This window comes from Ranitomeya imitator, chromosome 1, assembly GCF_032444005.1.
Source record: "Ranitomeya imitator isolate aRanImi1 chromosome 1, aRanImi1.pri, whole genome shotgun sequence".
NCBI classification, from domain to species: domain Eukaryota; kingdom Metazoa; phylum Chordata; class Amphibia; order Anura; family Dendrobatidae; genus Ranitomeya; species Ranitomeya imitator.
In genome coordinates this window covers 465,918,837-465,942,647 of record NC_091282.1, presented here as the reverse complement: position 1 = coordinate 465,942,647, position 23,811 = coordinate 465,918,837, and the positions used below count along the sequence as shown (strand labels likewise).

General features: G+C 41.4%; 1 protein-coding gene across 1 annotated transcript in view; it reads left to right on the top strand.

The window, feature by feature from the left end:
- FREM1 (FRAS1 related extracellular matrix 1) overlaps positions 1 to 23,811 on the top strand; it is a 375,192-nt gene that overhangs the window by 170,157 nt on the left and 181,224 nt on the right. Inside the window, exons 11-19 of the mRNA XM_069765123.1 lie at positions 1,048 to 1,244; positions 3,988 to 4,078; positions 5,076 to 5,243; positions 5,774 to 5,982; positions 7,839 to 7,932; positions 15,370 to 15,622; positions 16,086 to 16,283; positions 22,681 to 22,866; positions 23,573 to 23,769. Of these exons, the coding sequence (XP_069621224.1) occupies positions 1,048 to 1,244; positions 3,988 to 4,078; positions 5,076 to 5,243; positions 5,774 to 5,982; positions 7,839 to 7,932; positions 15,370 to 15,622; positions 16,086 to 16,283; positions 22,681 to 22,866; positions 23,573 to 23,769 (1,593 nt within the window). The remainder of the gene's footprint in view (positions 1 to 1,047; positions 1,245 to 3,987; positions 4,079 to 5,075; positions 5,244 to 5,773; positions 5,983 to 7,838; positions 7,933 to 15,369; positions 15,623 to 16,085; positions 16,284 to 22,680; positions 22,867 to 23,572; positions 23,770 to 23,811) is intronic.

The window sequence follows — 23,811 nt, the reverse complement described above, 5'->3', positions numbered from 1 at the left end:
AAAGCAGCGAGCCATGCATGCGGAGCAACCTCTTTGTTCCTGGTGGCACGAGATGCGAAGAGGTCTGATATTAAAGTAAAGGTGGGAAAATACCAACATGTAGATGGAAATGGTGACTAGGGTGATGATGGCCTAAAATACACATTTTGTTATAGCTGTAAATATTAAGGATACCCTACAAAATGAGTTATAATTCTCAAATAGCTTGAAAAAAAGACTTGAAGCAGATTTCCATAAATCTTTGACTTGGTAAGATACCTGCAACCCAGAGCTGGAGTATGGAAGCTGAACTAAAATGGGTGTAATTGTGAGAATTGATTTAACCATTCTCAAAATATTCTTGCACCTTTGTTGGGACAAATATCGTAAGGCGTGAGGTTCTGCTGATTATAGTAAAAGTGCCCACTATTATGCCAATTTCAACTTAAATGTAATGGTTCCCCAAATCACCGCCATTATCAGAGACCTATTCGTGTATTCGGATCAAGGTCTTTCGGTCCCAAAACACTTTTGATATGTCTAGTAAAATCATTTTTATATCAATGCTCTATTTTAGAAAATTAGTCCGAACAAGTCCAGCCGGGCGTGTGTCCCCCAAGACTAGTTTGGACTTTCATTTTCTGCCATATCTACAGTACCAGACACAATCGCCTGAGCAAGTTTTACTGCACTGAACACATCGCTAGGACAGTGAGGAACAAGTCAATCACTCAGAGGGGACATGAGTACAGGACCAGAGGCTGGACCAGGGGAATAGAAGCCAAAAAACACATCAAGAGGGCTTGGGAACAGCGAGGACTTGATTAGGATACAGTAATGGGGCTGGACAGATAATAGTGGTGATTTAGGGCCTTGACAGGTTCCCTTTAAGCTGTTCTACATCATCCTAGGCTATGTGGTTTATGCTTCCGGAGCCTGTCCTAAGACTAAAGACATGGTACAGCAACCACTGAAGTGGTGGGCTATCCTTCATTCATACATCTGTGTATAACAAGGTTGGGTTGCACAATAATACAATTTTATAATATTTGTCATTTCTGTTTCTAGGCTGTGATTATACATATTACGCCAGTGGATGATCAGCTACCTAAAGAAGTCTCTGGAACAATACGCGATCTGATTGTTAAAGAAACTGATGTGGTCTATATAACAAAGAAACAGTTGCATTTTATAGACACAGAGTCTCCAGAAAGAGAACTAATTTTTGCTGTAACCAAGCCACCATGCCGAATATCCTCCTCCAGGTAGTCTCTGTACTAATGAGATCTTAGCGTATACTACCATTAGGACATAACTGCTTACAAACCTATTATACAATTGTGCTCTGCCAACAAATAAAGGATATGGACTCCTTTTTTGGGAATTTTGGGTTTACTGAAATATGTTACCAATTAACCCCTTCACGACATATGATGTATATTTACATTATATGTCATGTCCCTTACTTTGATGCAGTCTGGCACACAGAGCTCACATCTTTCCCGTCTAATAATGGCTGATTTAATTAGCCATCATCTGCCTGTAACAGCGTGGGATGGATCAGAACTCTGCCCAAGGCTGTTAACTTGTTAGATGCTGCTGTCAATGTCTGACAGCAGCATTTAACACGCGCTAGGAGGGGAGGCACATCATTTCACTCACCTATTGGCGTGCCCATGACGTTATCGTGGAGCGCTGATAGGTTGCCATGACAGCCGGTGGTCTACTGAAGACCTACGTGCTTGTCATAACAATTTTCCTGTGAAAGTCAGCATTTAGCTAACTTTCATAAAAGATCATGATAATCGCTATACATAGCAGTACTAAGGGGACTACCAAATACAATTACTGTAAATGTTTATTTTTAAAAAAAGAAATATGAAAAAAATAAAAAAAATATTTCAGTTGAAATCACCCCTCTTTTTCCACATTAAAAATAAAACTATTTTAAAAAAGTAACAAAATAAACATATTTGGAATCGCTGCATTTGTAAACGACTGATCTTTAACCCAAAAAATCTGATTAGTAATCAGCGTAACTATGAAAAAATTGAAATGCCAGAATTACGTTTTTTTGGCTGCCATAACATTGCAATAAAATGGAATAAGAGGCGATCAAAACATTGTATCTCCCCCCAAATGGTATCAATAAAAATGTTAGCTCAAGGCACAAAAATAAGCCCTCATACAGCCCAATATCCTGAAAAATGAGAACGTAACATCACACGATAAAATGAATTGTGTCATTCAAAAGTACAACTTGTCCCATAAAAAACAAACCCTCATATGGCTATATGGACAATAAAATAAAAAATGGCTCTTCGAAAAGGAAAAAAAAGGAAATTGGCTGCGGGTTGAAGTTGTTAAATATGTTACCAGTGAAATAGACCTAGAGATATTCTGAAAGCTATTTATTTTTTCATTTGCAATTGTCCAAGCTGATTTATGACCAGTTAAAAGTAGAACTTTGATTACGAGGAGTTAAAAATAGATAATGCCAGAACTGTAGAAAAAAGACATGGAGCTCATATCCCAAAATCATGCATTGATCTAATGCCACTAGGCACAATTAACAAAACTGGACTTGAGGTTCTTAGTCTAACATTCTGATCAGATGGTATGAAGCCCACTGCTATGTTATAGTGAACCTCTCAGTGGGTAATTATCCATGAAGATGCCACGCAGTGCACTAGCAGGGCGGGTGACCTGGTGCCTCGCAGTACCCATGCTGCAAGGCAAAGCCCCCATAACTCCATGTCATACCACTCCACAGGCACACCACCACAGCAACAATGGCCACTACACAGCACCAACACCAAGTGTATAGATCCAAAAAAAAACCTCACCTTCCTTGTGTTCTCAGACTGAGCTAAACGCAAACCAGGCACAACCCCTCTTGTAGTAATAGTTAAGGCTTGCAGACCTCTGTTGGAAGGAATTCCTCAGTGGATTACACTGTAAACTTATTCTGTAGTCTGTTATGTACAGTGATACACAGAGGCTGTAGAAACCAAATGGTCAAAGCAAACCCTATTGCAAAATTATTTTAGCCACAAATATTTGAATTTAAGTGAAAAGTCCCCTAAGGTATCCAGATCTTTACTGTTTAACTAATCTGAAACTCTAGGCAAGAACTTCAAAATATAGTTTTATCCAGGTTACAATCATTGTGATGTCCTCCAAAATCTTTCCAGTGATTGTTTGTATAGCTGTTCTGAGGAGCTTCTCTTGGCTTGTTTGCTCAGGAGTGTAATATGCCACAATCTACTCAGGGAGATGTGTCTACTGTAGATATCTACTTTAGAGACCAGGTATAAAGGCCCCGTCACACATAGCGACGCTTGAGCGATTCCGACAACGATACGACCTGTCAGGGATCGTTGCTGCGTCGCTATGTGGTCGCTGGTGAGATGTCACACAGTGCGATCTCCCCAACGACGCAGCAGCGATGCGGCGAACTGTAGCGACCTGTACAACGATCCTATTTCATGATGATTCAATGGGACGTCCTGTCAGCGAGGTCGTTGGTAAGGTTTCAAACACAGCGATGTGTGCTACCCAGCGGGACCTCAACGATCAAAAAATGGCCAAGGCCATTCCGACACGACCAGCGATCTCACAGCAGGGGCCTGGTCGCTGCTACGTGTCACACATAGCGAGATCGCTACTGAGATCGCTGTTGCGTCACAAAACTTGTGACTCAGCAGCGATCTCGCTAGCGATCTCGCTATGTGTGACGGGGGCTTTAGTGTTCATATAGAGATCATGACTCACCTGTCATGCTTTCTCATCCTTCTGCTGGCCCTTATCCTCATTGTACTGATTATTATTAATAATATTTATTATTATAGCGCCATTTATTCCATGGCGCTTTACATGTGACTGATGTGCCTAATATTAAATCTAGCAATTTACTTTGTGCACTATTTATTTATGGAAGCTGAATAGTGAAAATATGTATGGTAAGTAACTATAAAATTAACCATGGATTAACCAATTTTTGTGCAGTGACCTAGATGCTGGCAAGATTGTTCTCGTAGACAGTATTCCAAAATTTGCAAAGGATCATGCTGCTATCGGGACATCAACTTTCACACAGGTATATTGCTTCTGTTTGTATTTCATACAGGTGAATATTGAATGTTTTTTTACTTTTGAGGTCTTTTGATGGCTACATTATTTAATACTGTCATAAGGGTTATTTCACACACAGTTTTCTTGAAAAATGTTATTGCAACTTTTGATGCAGCTTTTTGGCCACAGGCAAGAGTGGATTCAAATGGAATGAGAAAGATGAAGGGGGGCCTTATACTTCTTTCCGGTAGATCCACTTTTGGCTTTGATTCATAAAATGGCATTAAAAGCTGCAGTGGCATTTAAGAATAAAATGCCATGTATGAACCAAATACATTGTAGCTATTGATGGGGAGTATTCATAGGAAGGTTTGTACCCATGTATTCATGGGGAGTATTCATGTGGGATTTGTATCCAAGTACTCATAGGAAGTATTCGTGGGGGATTTGTAACCAAGTACTCATATGGAGAATTAATGACAGAATTTGTACCTAAGCACTCATGGGAAGCATTCATGGGGGATTTGTGCCCAAGTTCTCATGGGAAGCATTCGTGGGAGATTTGTGCCCAAGTTCTCATGGGAAGTATTTATGGGGGATTTATTTGTGCCCAAGTACTCATGGGACATATTCATGGGGGATTTGTACCCAAGTACACGTAGGAAGTATTAATAACAAGATTTGTATCCAAGTACCTATGGGAAGTATTCATGGGGGATTTGTACCCAAGTACTCAGGGAAAAAATTGTACCCAAGTACTTTTGAGGAGTATTCATTTGATTATTTGTACTCAAGATCCAATTTATGTTCCTATATATTTACATTTTTCCAAGAATGCATATCAGCAAATAGACTTCAGCAAACCATCCAGTCATGAACACCCACACAACACACAATAGGAGAACACATGTAGTGCTGCAATGTCATGTGCATGTAGTAGTACAATAGTACACAGACTACACCACAAGGTTTTCTTTCAATGCCAGACTGCCATGACAGTGATGAATCTTTTGGTTTTACAGCATGCAGTGAGTCACATGAAGGTTGCATATATGCCTCCCATGGATGACATAGGTTCTGAAGTTCTGCATGTCCGCTTTACCTTATCAGTCAGCAATCGACATGGAGGTACATTGTATGGTATCTGCTTCAACATCACAGTACTTCCTGTAGACAATCAGCCTCCTCAGGTAAATGCCTACACAGATCTTCCATAATAACAGTTAACTACGGTAGCACAATTAATTATGTCTGTAAAGTGTAACTGCCACTTTAGGTGCCTTCTCACAATATGCTGTCATGTCAAGTTGCTTCCAAAGAAACTGGAAACAATAAGTCAATATACTATAAGTGGCAGCTGTGTTGTACACAAACCAGAATTTGGCTGTCCCCAGAATTTCCCCAGAATTTGGCTGTCCCCAGAATTTCCCCAGAATTTGGCTGTCCCCAGAATTTCCCCAGAATTTGGCTGTCCCCAATAGGATAATCTTCTCAGTGTTTCTGCTTGTCATGCTGACAACAATGGAGACTTTGGGGCAGGTCCAGTGTCCCATCGTACATGAACATTCCTGAACACCTAGCTGTGTTTGGAGAAAGATTACATATAATACAAAAATTTAATTACAGGGTTTTGTTTTTTGTTTTTGGGTGACTGGGGTTAAGAATGACTTTTAAATGTATTGTATTTTTTACAGTGTTTTATATTGCACCTTGTGTTTAGGTACTCACACATGACCTGAGAGTGGAGGAAGGTGGCTCTCATCTTTTGACTTTGGACCATATCCATATGACAGACAAGGACACATATCAAGACAAGCTTCACATTATCCTACAAACAACACCATTACATGGCGCAATGCAGCTAGAAGGAAGACCAGTTAATGAGGGAGAACAGTTCAGCTACATGGACGTCAGCACGTTAAAAGTTAGGTTAGGATTGTTACAATCATTGCTTTAATTTGCATGTATAGGCCAAAACTGTATCTCCAATCCATTTGAGATAATATCATATTGGAGATAATGGTGTTATGGCTGCTTATTGTAACAAGACATCAGGCTACATCATCAGGATGATCCGATATTGTACAACAAAGATGTCAAACTAAAATACACAGAGCAACAAAATTAAAAACTTGGACAAAGTCGCAGGCCAATTTTGATATTGAAAAATGTCTACAATTGAGGAAGTTTTTCTTTATCATTAAATATAATGGTGAACACTTTCATATGGGAAAAAAACGTAAAGAGGTTGTACTACGAACAAAGTACATTTTAAAGGGAACCTGTCACCTGAATTTGGCGGGACCAGTTTTTGGTCATATGGGCGGGGTTTTCGGGTGTTTGATTCACCCGTTTCTTACCCGCTGGCTGCATGCTGGCCGCAATATTGGATTGAAGTTCATTCTGTGTCCTCCGTAGCAAACGCCTGCGCAAGGCAATCTTACCTTGCGCAGGCGTGTACTACGGAGGACATAGAATGAACTTCAATCCAATATTGCTGCCAGCATGCAGCCAGCGGGTAAGAAACGGGTGAATCAAACACCCGAAAACCCCGCCCATATGACCAAAAACTGGTCCCGCCAAATTCAGGTGACAGGTTCCCTTTAAGTAATAGATCTTTAGAGTCAGATCACATGACATAAAAATGCATAAAAATCATAGGGCCTCAAAACAGAAGTTCTAATTGCCCCCTCCCCCCCCCAAAAAAACCCTCAACATTCGATGAGGTCGCAGAAGAGGATATCTCACAGCTTTGCAGTCCAAAAAGTAATTTTATCCCAACAAAGTATGGTGACCCCACAGTATGATGCCCCAACTCTGATCCCCACACAGTCTCATAGACCTCAAATCTCAATATAGTATAGTGGGCCCCACAATACTCATCCATAAAGAATAATGGGACTCACATAGTACTGCATACAGAATAATGGCCCCACATTAAAAAATTACTAAACACTTCAACTCTCCTCGTTCCTCCATTGCATCTATCTTGGCAGCAAGTGTTCTGAAACTCTTCACTGCTTGACACAGCGCGCAAGAAATATTGACATCATCGCGCCCGCTGCACGTTAGACGCAGAGAGAGAATGATGGAGGAGGGAGCAGACAGCTTTCCTCTTCCATCATTACCTTTAATAGTGTGATGCTGTACCTTGTGGGGGTGGGGTAGTGCTCTAGAACTACTCATCTATGGGCATTGTTTTTAAAGAAATGGGGCCAATAATTGCATTTGCAACTTTTTTTATCCAGATTTCTCCGTGTTTTTTGCCTTTTTTCTTATCAGTACCTTATTTTTTATTTAATTTGAGCTTTTTTAAAGTCTATTTTACAGATGTTTTGCATTAATTCAGGAAAAAGTGACACATTTTTTATATTCCTAAACCTATCTGCCATTCCACTCCCACCCTGTCTCCCTCTGAAACAATTTTATGCACACCTAAAATTTTAGTTTACATTTTCTGACACTACTACATGTGACAAGTCATGAAAAAAAGACAACTTTTAAGCAGTTTTTATTTTACTCAAAATTCATGAACCTTGTATGCCATCTGGAAGTATTTGGCTCAAAAAAACATCAACGAATACTTAATGACACAGAATTAAAAATACTTAAAAAATTGCAAATAACAAATCGGGCCTATAGGTCCACACTTCTAGCAGTTTTACATAAAGATAAATTTATAAAATGTATTAAAGGAAATTGTATAATGTAAAAAAAATATATAATTTATAAGAGTACAAAAATTAAATGCAACAATGTGCTAACTGTTACTTTCATTACTCCAGGTACCAGCATGATGGCTCAGAGACTCTAAATGATGAAATAAAATGCTTAGCTACAGATGGCATCAATTCTGCCCAGTTTCTTCTAAAAATACAGGTAGGTGTCACTACAATAAGAAAATTGATAGATAGATAGATAGATAGATAGATAGATAGATAGATAGATAGATAGATAGATAGATAGATAGACAGATAAATAGAAAAGACAGATAGCAGCACAAACTTGAGCAGATTTTGGGTGCAATACTTCCTGAATAACGTGGTTGCATCAACACATTATGGGTGTCAGGTCCGAGCATTTTATAAGTGGTCATAAACTTGTAAATAACTCATGAAAGAATAAAGTTATGTTAAAACCAAGAACATCATTATTTTTCTTGTGAAATTCTCAATAAGTTTGATGTGTCACATGACCCTCTTCCCATTGGAAAAAATAAATGGATCCAAAATGGACGACTTCAAAAAGGCTGCCATTATCACCACCCATCTTGAAAAGTTTTCCCCCTCCCATATAGTAATGTGCCACAAACTGGAAGTTGATATCACCAACCATTCCCATTTTATTTAGGTGCATCCATATAAATGGCCTACCCTGTATATTTAGATAGATGCTGTAGACAGTGTGGTGATAGCTCTACCTGAGTTGGTTGGGGAAACTCACTTGGCAACGGGAATTAAACCACTCAGGTACGATTTCTCCACATAAACAGTCTATCCCATTTATTAAACTTCATAAACCGTGTCACAAACAGTTCATTATATAAGTCAACGGAACGCATTAACACCGACAGTCTGTTCCAATGGCAGGTACATCTCTGCCAGTAACCCCCTTTATCTGGAGTTACCTTATAGGAGCTCCTGCTTCACACACTGACTCCTGCCAGTGCTGGTTCCCAGAGGAAAGCTGCCTCACTGAGATCACCGTCCTTGTGACCAGGGCACCTCAGATAGTCCAGACCTGCAGTAGGAACTGTAGCTTCCCCAACACAGTAGCCATCACAGGCTCGTTAGATGGTGCCCCTCCATGCACTTTTCAGGAAGTCCAGTCCGAGGCACTTCCAACACACAGGCTATGGTCTCACCAGGTGCTTCCAGGACTCCAGTCCACTCCAAGACAATCCAACACACTGACCATTCCAGGACTCACACTTTGAACCTTCCAGATCCATACACTCTCAACCATGTGACCCACACCCTGGTCACATTACATAGTTGTAGCCACTCCCATAGGTGGGAGGTGTGTGTAGCTAGTTTGACCTGCACAGCTCTTCAAACTAGCCCTAGAAGCCCTCCCTTATAAGTAAACACAACAAACACTTGTGGAACTATAAGTCCCAGCATAACCATATCATTTTGGGCTTACAGTGCAGACTCCCTCTGCAACACATACTGGCCATTTACAATCCTGCCGGTCACTAATTCACCATCATAATTATGCGTCCAAGTGAAACCTGAAGCGCACACACAGCGCCCCCTGGCTGCAACATGGGTCACTGCATCACAATAGGTAGATAATAAGTTCAACCATCCTTCACTATATTTCTTATTTTATACAAACAGTATGTATACTCTGCAAATCACAAACAAATCACCCAAAAAGTTTTACCAGATCTGGGCTGTACAGCTCATTTTTGTGACTTAAGAGCAAAATCATTTTGGAAACCAAAACGAGATAAGTAATATAGTATTATGTAACATGTAAAGTAGAGAAGAATGAACTTATTTGGAAAACGTTCGCTAATCTCAAATTCGGCACGAACATAGCACATTTGGATTCATGTTCGGTTTCACAAGCATTTTTACTCAGTCAGCAAAATTTGGTCATTGTTCAGTAAATCATCGTGTTTTCACTAATGCTTTTGCTATTACTTTGGCTACTATACTGGTGCTGTATGATGAGCGGGGAACGCGGGGGACTTGTTTGATGAGGGGAGGGGTGTGTCAAGATCAAAGGAGCTGCAGAGTGTAATTTTTTTTCTTTAATAATTTAATATGTGTACATTCCGGCAGCCACTGAGGGCGCAGAAACCATCCACAATGTCATGACACAAAATCTGCTGTGATTGGCTGCTGAAGTCCTGGCCATATAAAAAGAGGACATCTTTTCTTGCTGGCGCCATTTTCTCAGTGTTATAGTGCAGAGACGCCGCTCCTGTGCTAGTGCTGGCGGTGCTGAAAATGTACTTATCAGTTAGCCAAATAAGATCATGTTCTGTGTGAAATCAATCTTCTAGCATCTAACTAGAAACAAAAACTGTGTTGCAGTCTCGGGAAACCCCCATTTGCTAATCAAAATCTTTACTGATAATATTGTGTTTCAGTGACAAATCAGAAGGCCAGATTTCCACTTAAAAATCGTTGGGCCTAATATTGGGGTGCAGCCAAGAGGCCTTATTACCTAATTCAAATCGTTTGTGCTAAATTTTTGTTTCAGTAACAAATCAGAAGACCAGATTTCCACTTAAAAATCTTTGGGTATAACAGTGTTGTTCAGGCACACTATCTAAGAAAATAAATAATGATTGTTCATTTAGTGACAGGTGACTGACATCTGCGGGCCTAAAGTTGTGAAACAGCAGGTTACAAGAGGGGAAGGCTACATACAACATGAGTGGGAAAAAGCGAGGTCATGGTGGAAGGGGAATAGGCTTGTTGATTGACGTGGGTGGGTTAGGTGTTAAGGTTAATGAAAGCTCAACTGAACAAACACTGTCTCGTCCCGTCCAAACACCACTGACAACATCTGTTACTGGACGGGCTACTCGACTTTCTTTGTCAGCCGCACAGCGGTATGCATTGTAGATGACGCTTAGAAAGAGCATGTGCTCCAGTGGATGGCAAGCGCTGCATCAAGTGGCCTCTCCTCCTCTTCCTCCACTTTAACATCCCACACAGTACAATCCTCAGAGGTAGATAGCAAGGAAAATCCCAGTATGTTGCCGGCGCTGCTGTATAGAGATTCTCATAGATGTTATATATAAATATCTGCTTTATTGAGGTAATAAAAAAATACAGGACAACGTGTTTCAACTCCTACATCCTCGAGTTTTCTTCAGGTCATTAAAAAATAAATACCTCAATAAAGCAGATATTTATATATAACATCTATGAGAATCTCTATACGGGAGCGCCGGCTACATACTGGGATTTTCCTTGCTATCTACTGTTTTACCATGAATGTCTGAAGGCCTTTTCCGTGTGCCCAGTTGGCCGAGCTACAGACCATTCCCCTTGGATTCCTGTCGGATACCCTTTCAATGCTTCATTATCACCTTTGACTAGGTGAGTGCAATTATATAATCGTGCAATTTACACCTAGTTTCTACTGCACTTAGATCATGCGTGGCGTTGTTCCCTTTTTTCCCTATCTGGGTTGTTTGGATTCAATCCTCAGAGGTGGCACCCCAATCACCCTTGTTTCCCCTCGTATCACAAATTTCCAAATGCCCAACTGACTGTGGGAAATCACAGAAGGGCCATTCTGCAGAGCTGTTCACACAGTTTATTCCATGTAATATATGTAGGATATGCCACACTACTAAAATATGCCCATGAGTATATGTAGGTCCGAAAGGGGGCTGCATGATGCATGAAGTCATATGGAACAAGCAAAAGGGAGAGGAAAGGTCAATGCATATAAAATGCGCACAACCTAATATATCGAAAGAGAAAAATACAATTTTATTGACACAATAACACAAAACCAATAAAAACATTTAAAAATCATGTAACAATTCTGATTCCATAGTGGCCTTAGTAGCAAAACACATAGATATGTATAATCTTGTATAATACAAAGAGTATTATAGAGGGCTTGTTTCGTCTGGTCACTATACCAACTATGGGGACGCTCATTTTTTGTTGATTGTTACTCTCTTTGAGGTACCTCTCCTATGGGTGATCATGCATTTCCTCCGACAGTCTCACTTGTTGCCTGCTTTATTATGTACACTGCTCCCAGGTACCATTTTTGACTGTTCCCTTGTATTATACATGATTATACTGTATATATCTATGTGTTTTGTTACATAGGCCACTATGGGGTGTTGTTACATGGTTTTAAAATGTTTTTATTGGTTTTGTGTTATGGTGTCAATAAAACTATATTTTTATCTTTCTATATACAAGTGCATCTCACAAAATCAGAATATTATCAAAAAGTTAATTTATTTCAGTTCTTGAATACAAAAAGTGAAACTCATATATTATATACAGTCATTACAAACAGAGTGATCTATTTCTAGTATTTATTCCTGTTAATGTTGATGATCATGGCTTACAGCCAATGAAAACACAAAAGACATTATCTCAGTAAATTAGAATAACTAACAAAAAACACTTGCAAAGATGTCCTAAGCATTTAAAAAGGTCCCTTAGACTGTTTCAGTAGGCTCCACAATCATGGGGAAGACTGCTGACTTGCCAGATATACAGAAGGCAGTCATTGACACACTCCACAAGGAGGGTAAGCCACAAAAGCTCATTGCTAAAGAAGCTGGCTGTTCAGAATGCTGTATCCAAGCATATTAATGGAAAGTTGAGTGAAAGGAAAAAAATGTGGTAGAAAAAGGCGCACAAGCAACTGGTATAACCGCTGAACCTGGAGCCTGGGAAGGCCATGTGTGATAAAGAATGCAAACCTGGTTGTGGCCCTACATCGGGGCAAGCACACATACGTGCCTTGCATGGCTCATGTCCTCAACCTGGTGGTACAGCAATTTCCCTGCCACTATCCCGGCCTGGATGTGATGCTGTAGAAAGCTCACTTACAATGATCGCATTCCGCAAGTCATCAACTTGTATCGCTACAGAGGTTTTTCAGCCTACTGGTTAACCGTTTGATTTGCGATGTTTCGACACAGTGGTATTCCACTCTGCACATTCTGCAGCGACTGTGGCAGCAACAACGAGCCCGGGTAAGTATATCCTTTTGCATACCCTGGGCCAATGCAGTACGGACGGGATGCAAATCACCCTTGTGAAGTGGGCACAGATGAAGGACCTCTGCACCCTTCTGCACAGTTTTGTAATGGCTACTAAGATCATTAGCGCTGATGATGCCATCATCATTATCACTATTCTGGTAAGCTACATGCTGGAACACACTTTGAATAGTCTGCGTGAAGAAGTAGTAGGCCCAGAGGAAAAGGTGGAAGCAGAGAAGGATGCGGAAGGGACAACAATATCTCAAAATTCTGGACTGTCGACGCACAGGTGGGTGCCATGGGAGGGTGGCTTACAGCAATCAAGTGGGGCTCATTGTACTAGACATTGTTAGTGAAGGCACAGGAGCAGAAGCTGAGGAACAAATGGATGAGGACTACGTGATGGATGCGCAATAGTCAGGAGATGAAGAGGATGATGATTCCCTCTCTGTTGTCCATTTTTGGTGGGAGGAGATGGAGGAAGCAATCTTGAGTGTTACCTCGCTGCCAACACACCATGGACTTGGACCTCAAGGAAGCACCCGACACATGAGCGCCTTCTTGCTGCACTATCTTCAACATGATGCTCGTATTCTTAGAATTAAAAATAGTGATGACTACTGGGTTGCCACTCTGTTAGATCCACGGTACAAGAGTAAATTTAGCCAGATGCTTCCCCCTCCTGGAAAGGGACGCGCACATGCTGGAGTATTGGCACACGCTTGTAGACAATCTTAAAAGTGGTTTTCATCAAAATAGCAGTGAGGCACACAGTGTGCATCTCAGTTCTAGACGTCCAACTCCAGGAATGTCAAGCATCATCGCAAAAGCATTAGCAGCAGCAGCAGTGTAAGTGGCATAAGCAATTTCTGTGAGTCGTTTCACACATTTTTAAGACCATCCCTTGCACTAGCACAACAGAGTACAAGTCTTATCAGCTCAATATCAATGCCATCAAAGAGGGTTTTGACCATTTAGCATTTTGGTCTTCAAAAATGGAAGAGTGGACTGAGCTCGCCTGTGACACCTTGGAGGTTTTGTCATGCCTGGCAGGCACTGTTCTCTTAGAACATATCTTCACCACTGCTGATGGAGTCCTGACAGATAAGCGCATCCGGCTGTCCCCTCAAAGTGTACACTACCTAACTTTCATCAAAATGAACAAGTCATGGATCTCCAATGACTTTTGCACTCCAGTCGCAGACTCGCAAGCAAGGCGATGGTGTAGTGTTTAGTGTCATGCACTGAACTCACATTATTTTAGTCTCACTCTTGTGGTGGCTTATGTGCCTGCTGTTGATGTTACAAACTGTTTTCTTTTAAATATGGGGACTCCAAGTTATGTCTCCTTCTGGTGAGTTGCCTATGGTGGAAGGTGTGTCAGAGGATTATTATTATATTTTTACTCTGTGGAAATAGATGCCACTTTAGTAGTGTGTGACAATAATGTTTTGAAATGTGGAGACTCCAAGTTTGGTCTCCACCTGGTGGGTTGCCTGTAGTTGAAGGTGTGTCAGAGGCCTATTATACTGTTTCTACGCTGTGGAAATTAATGCCACTTTAGTGGTGTGTGACAATATTTGGAAGTGTGGAGACTCCAAATTGGGTCTCCATCTAGTGGGTTGCCTGTCTAGTAGGGCTCCCAGACAGGAAGTACAGCACTTACTTTCAGTGAACTACCTCTGTTACTTTGCTTACATTTTGCTACCAATATTACTGTATGAAACAGATGTTTGTGCCTTCTGAGTGTGGCTGGAAAAAAAAATCGGAAGTGTTGCATGAGCTTTCAGGGCTCCCAGCTAAGAAGACTTATACCGCTGCCTTAACCAACAGGTCCTCATTGAAACTTCAATTCAAAGCTGTAAATGCTGGTCCAGACCCCTGATACCTCATGCATGGCCCATGGCTGACTCTTGGTGTGCCATTTGCAAATTTCTACTGTGGGTCAATTAATGACACTTTTCCTGGTGTCTGCCCCTAATTTTAGTTGTTTGGGAAGCTGTTTTTGTCACCCCTTAAGGTGTTGTGTATAAGTTTGGTTTGGCCTCCTATTGAATCTAATGGTGTACATTCCGGGAACATGTTTGGCGAACGTCAAAAGACGAGCGAATCGCACCTAACAGAACCTTGAAAGTTTCACTCCTCTCTAATAGAAAGTTGGCATTGACGGTTTGATAAAATTGTTCAGAAGTAAGACAGAAAAAAGATAGTAGCCCAAATTCATTAAGACTGTTTTGTACACCAGTCTTAATGATGGGCGTACAGGAATAAGATGCTTCAAATTCATGAAGAGGCGCAATCCACTCAATAAATTCAGTGTATCTTATTAATGACGTACACCTTTGTGCATTTTTGCAGAAATATTACTCCAGTCAATGCCAGCACTTTTGCTAAATTTAACAAGCTGGCGTTGCCACACGACATGCACCTGTCAAAGTGTATGACAGTTTTCTAATATAGACACTTTGATATATCGCCCCCAATGTTCTGTACTTATTTCATTCTATCAATTACAGTACTTTATGGAGGTTATTATGCATTATTTGCTAGAGCCAAAAAATGGATAAAATATCTGAAATACCCAACATTTAATCATATTTATATTGCAGATTTTACCAGTAAATGATGAGCCACCAGTTATGAAGGACAACCTGCTACCAACAATATACTGTTCAGAGGGAGATGATGTGGTCCTTTCTACTGACTACATCTATGCTGTTGATGAGGATAGCGATGATACGAAACTGATGTTTATGATTGCACGGCAGCCCCGCTTGGGTATTGTTCAGAAGAATGGATTGACCATTGACCGGTTCTCTCAGAAAGATGTTCTTGATGGAGCGGTGATCTACAAACATACCAGTATGAACTCAATACGAGACCTTTCAACATTATCTAGATAAGTCTTAATACAGGGTGTAAAATAAGAAAGCAAATCCCTCTGATAAATATGTTATATTAAATGGGTCTAAAACCACACTGATCATAGAGCACCCTTCCTCTTTTTGCTTGATCATGTTGAACTTCTTTTTTCCTATTTTATATACTCCTGAATGTTGAATATGTTAGTAAAATATGCTAAAAGTACAGTGGTAAAGAGTGATCAGCAGATGTCGGAATCGCATTGCGTGAATATATATTTTTAAATGATTGTGTAGATGTATGAGATTTAGTTACATGAATCTGAAATAGCTATATTCTGATTCAGGAATATTAGGTATCTTCAACATGATTATGATAGCAACATGCAATCATCTCTTCATGAATAAAAACTTGCAGAATACGGGTCTTTAGATTTTAACATGGCTCCTGTTTCATCCTTCAGGTGGAGAAATCGGATTGAAGCCTTGCTATGACATTATAACCCTCGTTATTTCGGATGCTGAATTGGATGCTGATGTCAACATATGTTGCATTAATGGGCCCAATAATCCACTAGTGCCTAATCATGACTCCTTTCCTGTGTATGACCTAAATATCACTGTTTTTCCTGTGGATAACCAATCACCATTACTTACAATAGGTAACATTCATTATTTGTTGAAGAGGTTGTAAAAACAAGTGTCTATGCAACTTTGGCATTAACCACTTATTAAAAATCCTCTCTATCCTCAAGAACAAAGAGATTTTCAATTCTATTGTGTACTGCCCATTGCCTATGTTACCAGTCACCTTTCAGTCTCAAAGTGGTCAGTTACCTAGGTAAAAAGCTTGCATCAATAGCAGGCTCTGCGCGTTAGAACATTCCTTGAAAGGTAAACCCAGACTTGTCTTGCCTCGGATCTTGTAATTACACCCTTTATTGGTGACGTAACCATCAGGGCGCTGCATCTCTCATGCATGTTCTGTCTTACTGGTCATGCATAATGAAGTTGGGTATGAATAACAGAGACACCTGGAGTGAATAATCTAAGAAAAAATGTACTTACAAAGTTTTGAACTTTATTACATTACAAAAAGGCATAAAATAAACAAAATTGTATCATGACAAAAATCGTTTTTACAGAGAGGAATCAGTAACAAAAAATGTGGGTTTCAAAAACTATTTATATATAATGAGGTGGGCACAGTATTCATCACAACATATATAAAGTGCTAGTGCTGCAATGAACAGGTGCATTGTCCGATTAACATGGCTTAGTATCAGTTATGTGCAAGTCCTCAGCAAGCAGGATACATAGAGTAGCACATCCCAGTATAATAACACAATGCTACGTATCTCATAAGTGCAAGAGTACTCTTACCCATTGTACCTCTTTGAAACACCACACATGTAGCCCCAATGCGCGTTTCGCAATGGCTTCTTCAGGGGACCATGTTTGGAGTATGTCCCAGCTTGCTTTATATAGTGCTCCATAATTATGTGCCAGTGTTTGGGCTCAGCGCATGTGTCTTATTAACCGCGCCGGGAACGCGACACATTCTGCAGCCTATGGCAGTGCGGGTCATGGTGAAATCCCCGATGACGTCACTGACCCACACGCGTCACTAACAGGCGCCCAGTGCGACGCTCCAGCCATCAGGAAATGAGAGACATGCGCACTTCCCACTTCCTGTCAAAGGCAGCGCTGTTTACATAAAAGCCATAATAGGTATGGGCACATAAATAGGGCCAAATATTTCTCTATTTAACCTATGGTAAGATACAATTACAGACAACAAAGGTAAGGAATAAAGAGAGGAAGGATAAAAATAAAGAAGTAGACTGGACATAGGCTATTATGGCGTTTATGAAAACAGTGGTGCCTTTGACAGGAAGTGGGAAGTGCACATGTCTCTCATTTCCTGATGGCTGGAGCGTTGCACTGGGTGCCTGTTAGTGACGTGTGTGGGTCAGTGACGTCATCGTGAATTTCCCCCGTGACCTGCACAACCATAGGCTGCAGAGTGTGACGCATCCCCGGCGTGGTTAATGAGACACATGCGCCGAGAACGCCCAAACACCAACACATAATTATGGAGTGCTATATAAAGCAAGCTGGGACATACTCCAAACATGGCCCCCTGAAGAAGCCATCGCGAAACACGTGTTGGGGCTACATGTGTGGTGTCAGCAAAGTGTTAATCCGCATAGCGGAGAAGCCCACTCAGTGCACAGGTAACTGCATGAACTGATCCTACAAGCATATATACAGCGGTAAGTGCTCCGTGAGCCGGGGTGCCACTCCAAAGAAATAGCCACAATGGATACAAAAATTGAAAGGAACGGATGGCACTCACCGGTTAAAAAAACTTCGGCTGTCGTCCATTCCACTCCTGCTCCCATCCTCCTGATGCCGATGTATTAAAGTATTAGAATAAAGAAATTTTTTAACCGGTGAGTGCCATCAGTTCCTTTCAATTTTTGTATACATGTGTGGTGTCTCAAAGAGGTACAATGGGTAAGAGCACTCTTGCACTTATGAGATAGGTAGCACTGTGTTATTATTTTGGGATATGGCACTCTATGTTTCCTGCTTGCTGAGGATTTGCACATATCTAATAGTAAGCCATGTTAATTGGACAATGCACCTGTCCATTGCAGCACTAGCACTTTATATATGTTGTGATGAATGATGTTCCCACTTCATTATATATATATATATATTTTTTTTTTTAGACCCACATTTTTTGTTACTGATCCCTCTCTGTAAAAACGATTTTTGTCATAATACAATTTTGTTTATTTTGTGCCTTTTTGTAATGTAATAAAGTTCAAAACTTTTTAGTACATTTTTTCTTGGATTATTCACTCCAGGTGTCTCTGTTATTCATATTGATGAGGAGTGTCCATGTGGGTATTGCCCAAGTCCCGGTTATTCAGGCAAGGGATTATATTTAGGATGTTACAGTAATGTATTCTGCTCTGATTTTTCTGTTTCCTGTAATGAAGTTGGGTGTATGACCCTCGGCTTCATCTGAACAATGCTCTTGCCCTTAGTGGCAGTAGTGACACTGATTCAACTTCAATGCAGGTGGTTGCAAAGCAGGATCTGTGTCACTAATACCAACTAAGGCATGTCCGGTGTGCTGAAGTACCTGGGGAGCTTACACCCGGCTTAATTGCACATGACCAGGAAGGCAGGATGTCGTGCTCATGCACGGGAGTTGTAGAGACCTGATGGTGATGTCGCCTGTGTGGTAGATGCTAATCACACCACCTTGACATGATTACAAGATCTGAGCCAGCACTATTCTGGGGAAATCAAAATCTCACTGGAGTAGTCCTGGATAATTTACATACCACAGGTCAGATTTATTGCTTGATTTTACAGACTTAGAATGACACATAAATGACCTTATAATCCAGGTATATGCTTATATAAAACAATGGTGGTGGCTTGCTTGCAGGTACTGGGGAGCTGCCAGCTTCCCTTTTAGTTAGGTCGCATATTCCTAGGATATGCCAGCACTTTCTTATTAGTAAAGGTCCAATTACTAGGACTTCCTCTGATCCTCACAATAGAAGGTAACAAAGCACTGGAACCTGCATTACAGTTTTCCCTGCACAGAAACACTTCTTTCCACCAGCTGTGCTGGAAAATGCTGTAGTATCCCACTCAGAATGCTGCAGTCCCCAAACAGCAGTCCAGGAATGGTTCAGTGCAGAAGAAATACCAAACATGATCTCAGAACCTTTTTTTTTCATATTGTCAGGGTTCTAAAAGGTATTTAGGACTGGACTTTGATTGGATCATTCAAACACATGAATATGCTGTGATGCAGTGACCCCTATTACAGCTAGGGGGCGCTGTGTGTGTTCCTCGGGATATGCATAGAGGTGTATCTGTGGTTATAATGATGGTGAAACAGTGACAGGCGAATTGTAAATGGCCGATATGTGTCGCAGAGGGAGTCTGCACTGTAAGCCTGAAGTAATGTTGTTGTTCTGGGACCTGTAGTCCCACAAGTGTTTGTATAGTTGTGAAAGGAGGCTTACAGGGCTAGTTATGAGAGTTGGGCGGGTCGAACTAGCCACACACACCTCCCATTTATGGGAGTGGTTACAACTACATAATGTGACCATGGTGGGGTCACATGGTTCCTGTGTATGGACCTGAATGTTCTCTGTAATGGAGAGTGTGAGATCCTGGATGGCTTGTGTGTTGGGAGGTCCTGTGTGTGGACTGGATCCCTGAATAGTGCAATGTGAGGCCGTGGATCTGAAGATAGTGTGTTGGGAGATCCTGGGAGTAGGATTAGATCCCTGAACAGCACACTTAGAGACTTGTGTGATGGACGGTCCCAGGTGAGGATGGATGTCCTGAACAGCGCACTGAGTGGCCTGTGTTGGAAGTCCTGGGAGTAGGCTTCCTGAATAGCACAACCTGTGTTGGAAGTCCTGGGAGTAGGATTCCTGAAGAGCACATGGGACGGAGTGGAGGCAGAGTCTGCAACGGCACTGCACTGGGGGGCTACAGCCCATCTGAGGATCTGGACTGTCAGGTGGTGTAGTGAGCAAGGCATTGTCTGTGATGGTGATCCTAGGTCGGCAGCTTCCCTGTGAGAGAGAGTACTGACAGAAGGTCAGCGTGTGGAGCAGGAGCTCCAGAAAGGTAACTCCCGGGAAGGGGGCTATCTGTCATGATCCCAATGGCAGGGGATCACAAAAGGACAAGCACAAAAACAAAACAAGCTCTAGGGTGATGGAACCTGAGCTGACCGCGATCCTGAACCTAAACACACAACTAGCAGTAGCCGGGGAACGTGCCTACGATGATTCCTAGACGTCTCGCGCCAGCCGAAGGATTAACTTCCCCTATAAGAAGAAACACAGACCTCACTTGCCTCCAGAGAAACACCCCACAGAAATAGCAGCCCCCCACATGTAATAACGGTGAAATGAGAGGAAAGCACATGCGTAGTTATGAAAATAGAATCAGCAAAAATGAGGCCCGCTAAAGCTAGATAGCAGAGGATACAAAAGTGAACTGCGCGGTCAGCGAAAAACCCTTCAAAAAACCATCCTGAAATTACTTGGACTCATGTGCCAACTCATGGAACATGAGGAGTAATTTCAGCCCACTAGAGCAACCAGCAGCAAGGAATCACATCTCTGCAAGCTGGACTAAGACAAAAATTAAGCAAAACGTGGAACAGGAAAATCAAAACTTAGCTTGTCCTGAAGATAACAGACGCAGGGAGCAGAGGTAAAAAGACACGCTGATTACATTGATAGCCGGCGAGGAAATGACAAAAAAGCCAGGTTAAATAGGAAACTCCCATAACCTGATGGAACAGGTGGACACCAGAGACCGCAAAGAACACAAGTCACCCAGTACCATCAGTAACCACCAGAGGGAGCCCAAAAACAGAACTCACAACAGCTATCATAACGGCAGAGAAGTATCTGCCAGTGGAACAGACTGTGTTCCATGGACATTGATAAACTGTTCAGCGTATGGTCACCCATGGTAACTGGACGAAGTGAGAGGTCCAGCATGTTTAGTGTCTGTGAGTTAAAGCTGTATGTGAAATATCTGAGTTAAAGCTGCAACTTAATGTCACCGGTTGGGGTCTATTGTGTTCTATGAAGTTTATAATGAACTGTGCATAACCCGGTTTATGACTGCATAATAAACCACATGGACTGTTTTTGTGAGAAAAACGTACCTGTGTGACTGAGTCCCATTGCTAAGCGAGTGTCCCCCAACACATGCAGTAAGCGCTATCTCACAATTCTTTGATCTAAACCATCCATGGTAGCTCTAGCTTTATGTTTAGGGTCGTTGTTAGTGTTGAGCATTCCGATACCGCAAGTATCGGGTATCGGCCGATACTTGCGGTATCGGAATTCCGATACCGAGATCCGATATTTTTGTGATATCGGGTATCGGTATCGGAAGTGTAAAATAAAGAATTAAAATAAAAAATATTGTTATATTCACCTCTCCGGCGGCCCCTGGACATCAGCGGGAGGATCCGGCGTCCGGCACGGCTTCTTTCTTCAAAATGCGCGCCTTCAGGACCTGTGGTATGACGTCCCGGCTTCTGATTGGTCGCGTGCCGCCCATGTGACCGCCACGCGACCAATCAGAAGCCGCGACGTCATTCCTCAGCTAAAGTCCTAGAATGAGCGCCTTCTAGGACCTGAGGAATGACGTCGCGGCTTCTGATTGGTCGCGTGGCGGTCACATGGGCGGCACGCGACCAATCAGAAGCCGGGACGTCATTCCACAGGTCCTGAAGGCGCGCATTTTGAAGAAAGAAGCCGTGCCGGACGCCGGATCCTCCCGCTGATGTCCAGGGGCCGCCGGAGAGGTGAATATAACAATATTTTTTATTTTAATTCTTTATTTTACACTTTAATATGGATCCCAGGGCCTGAAGGAGAGTTTCCTCTCCTTCAGACCCTGGGATCCATGAGGATACATTCCGATACTTGATGTCCCATTGACTTGTATTGGTATCGGATATCGGTATCGGCGATATCCGATATTTTTCGGGTATCGGCCGATACTATCCGATACCGATACTTTCAAGTATCGGACGGTATCGCTCAACACTAGTCGTTGTCCTACTGGAAGGTGAACCTACACCCCGGTCATGATTTTTTTGGAGCCTCTGTTTTTTCTCCATGATTGTCCTATTTTAGTTCTATCTACAGTATCTTCCCGTCTACTCTGATTAGCTTTCCTATCCCTGCTGAAGAAAAGCATCCCAACAGCGTGATAAACATACTGCCAGAGCTACAATGGAGTTTAAATTAAAGAATATTCATGTGTTTGAATGGCCAGTCACAACCCAGTCCTAAATCCCATTGATAATCTGTAGAAAGACTTGAAAATTGCCGTTCACAGACACTCTCCATCCAATCTCACTGTGCTAGAGCTAGTTTGAGAAGAAGTATGGGCAAAAATGTCAGCCTCTAGATGTGCAATGCTGGTAGTGACATACCCCAAAAGTGAAATGTAATTATTTAATTCATTTTTTTTGCATAGATGACATATTTACTGTGGATGAAGGCAAATCATGTACAATTACCGTACGTCACTTACATGCCAATGATCCTGACACAGAGGACAATGCTTTGCAATTTGTACTTGTTTCTCCTCCTCGATATGGCTACATTGAGAATATTCTCCCTTCTCCAGGGTTTGAGAAAAGTAACATGGGAATAAGTATTGGTGAGTGATTAAACAAAAGTTTAATTGAATTAGAAATCATGTAGTGGGACAGGGAACCTTTCGTATCCTATTACGCACAATACTTAGCCATCTAGCCCCAACAGCCTGAGTACAAGGAGGCTGCCCATCCCTGCTCAAAGCTGATAAGAAGCATTCACTAAACATATAAAAGTCCATCTTTAATATGCACAATTCCTTCTTAAGTGATCGCCATGATTTTACATATCTTATTGTTCCCAGAATAGACTTTACACAGCATGTGGCATTATTTTAGAAGGCTACAATGGAATTTTGTTATCTTTCCAGAAATGCTGTCACCTTCTTTAAACATGGCACATTATGCAAAATATCTGTCAAAACTGAAATGTTGGAAACTAGATTTTTTTTTGTAGGAAAAGTATGTATACACAGCAGATGGTATTAAAAAGCAAGAACAGAAATAGCCTGCAGTCTAGCTTATAGACCTTGAGGTGCAGACAAGATAACTGGCTTGCCTGTGGTCATGCATGGACGTATCCTATCTCTATTGCATTTCTAATTTTTGCTTCCCAAGGGGTTTATTCATGGCCATGTATCCACTTGACAGTAACACAATATCCAATTAACAGAATATTTTTAAAAAAATCATGACTGTAATAAAGTCCAGAATTTTTTCATGCTTGCTTTATGTAAGACGTTACAACTAACTTTTTCTTATTTTACCCAGATTCTTTTACTCTGAAAGACATCATATCCCAAAATATAAACTATGTCCAGTCGAGACATCAGCGCATAGAACCAACTGCAGATCAATTTACATTGTATGTCACTGACGGGAAACATCACTCCCTGGAAAAGCCATTTTATATCATAATCAACCCAACAAATGATGAAGTTCCAGAATTTATGGCCAGAAATATCACAGTAAGGAATGTTGGCAGTTGTTATCTAGTAGAAATATTCTAA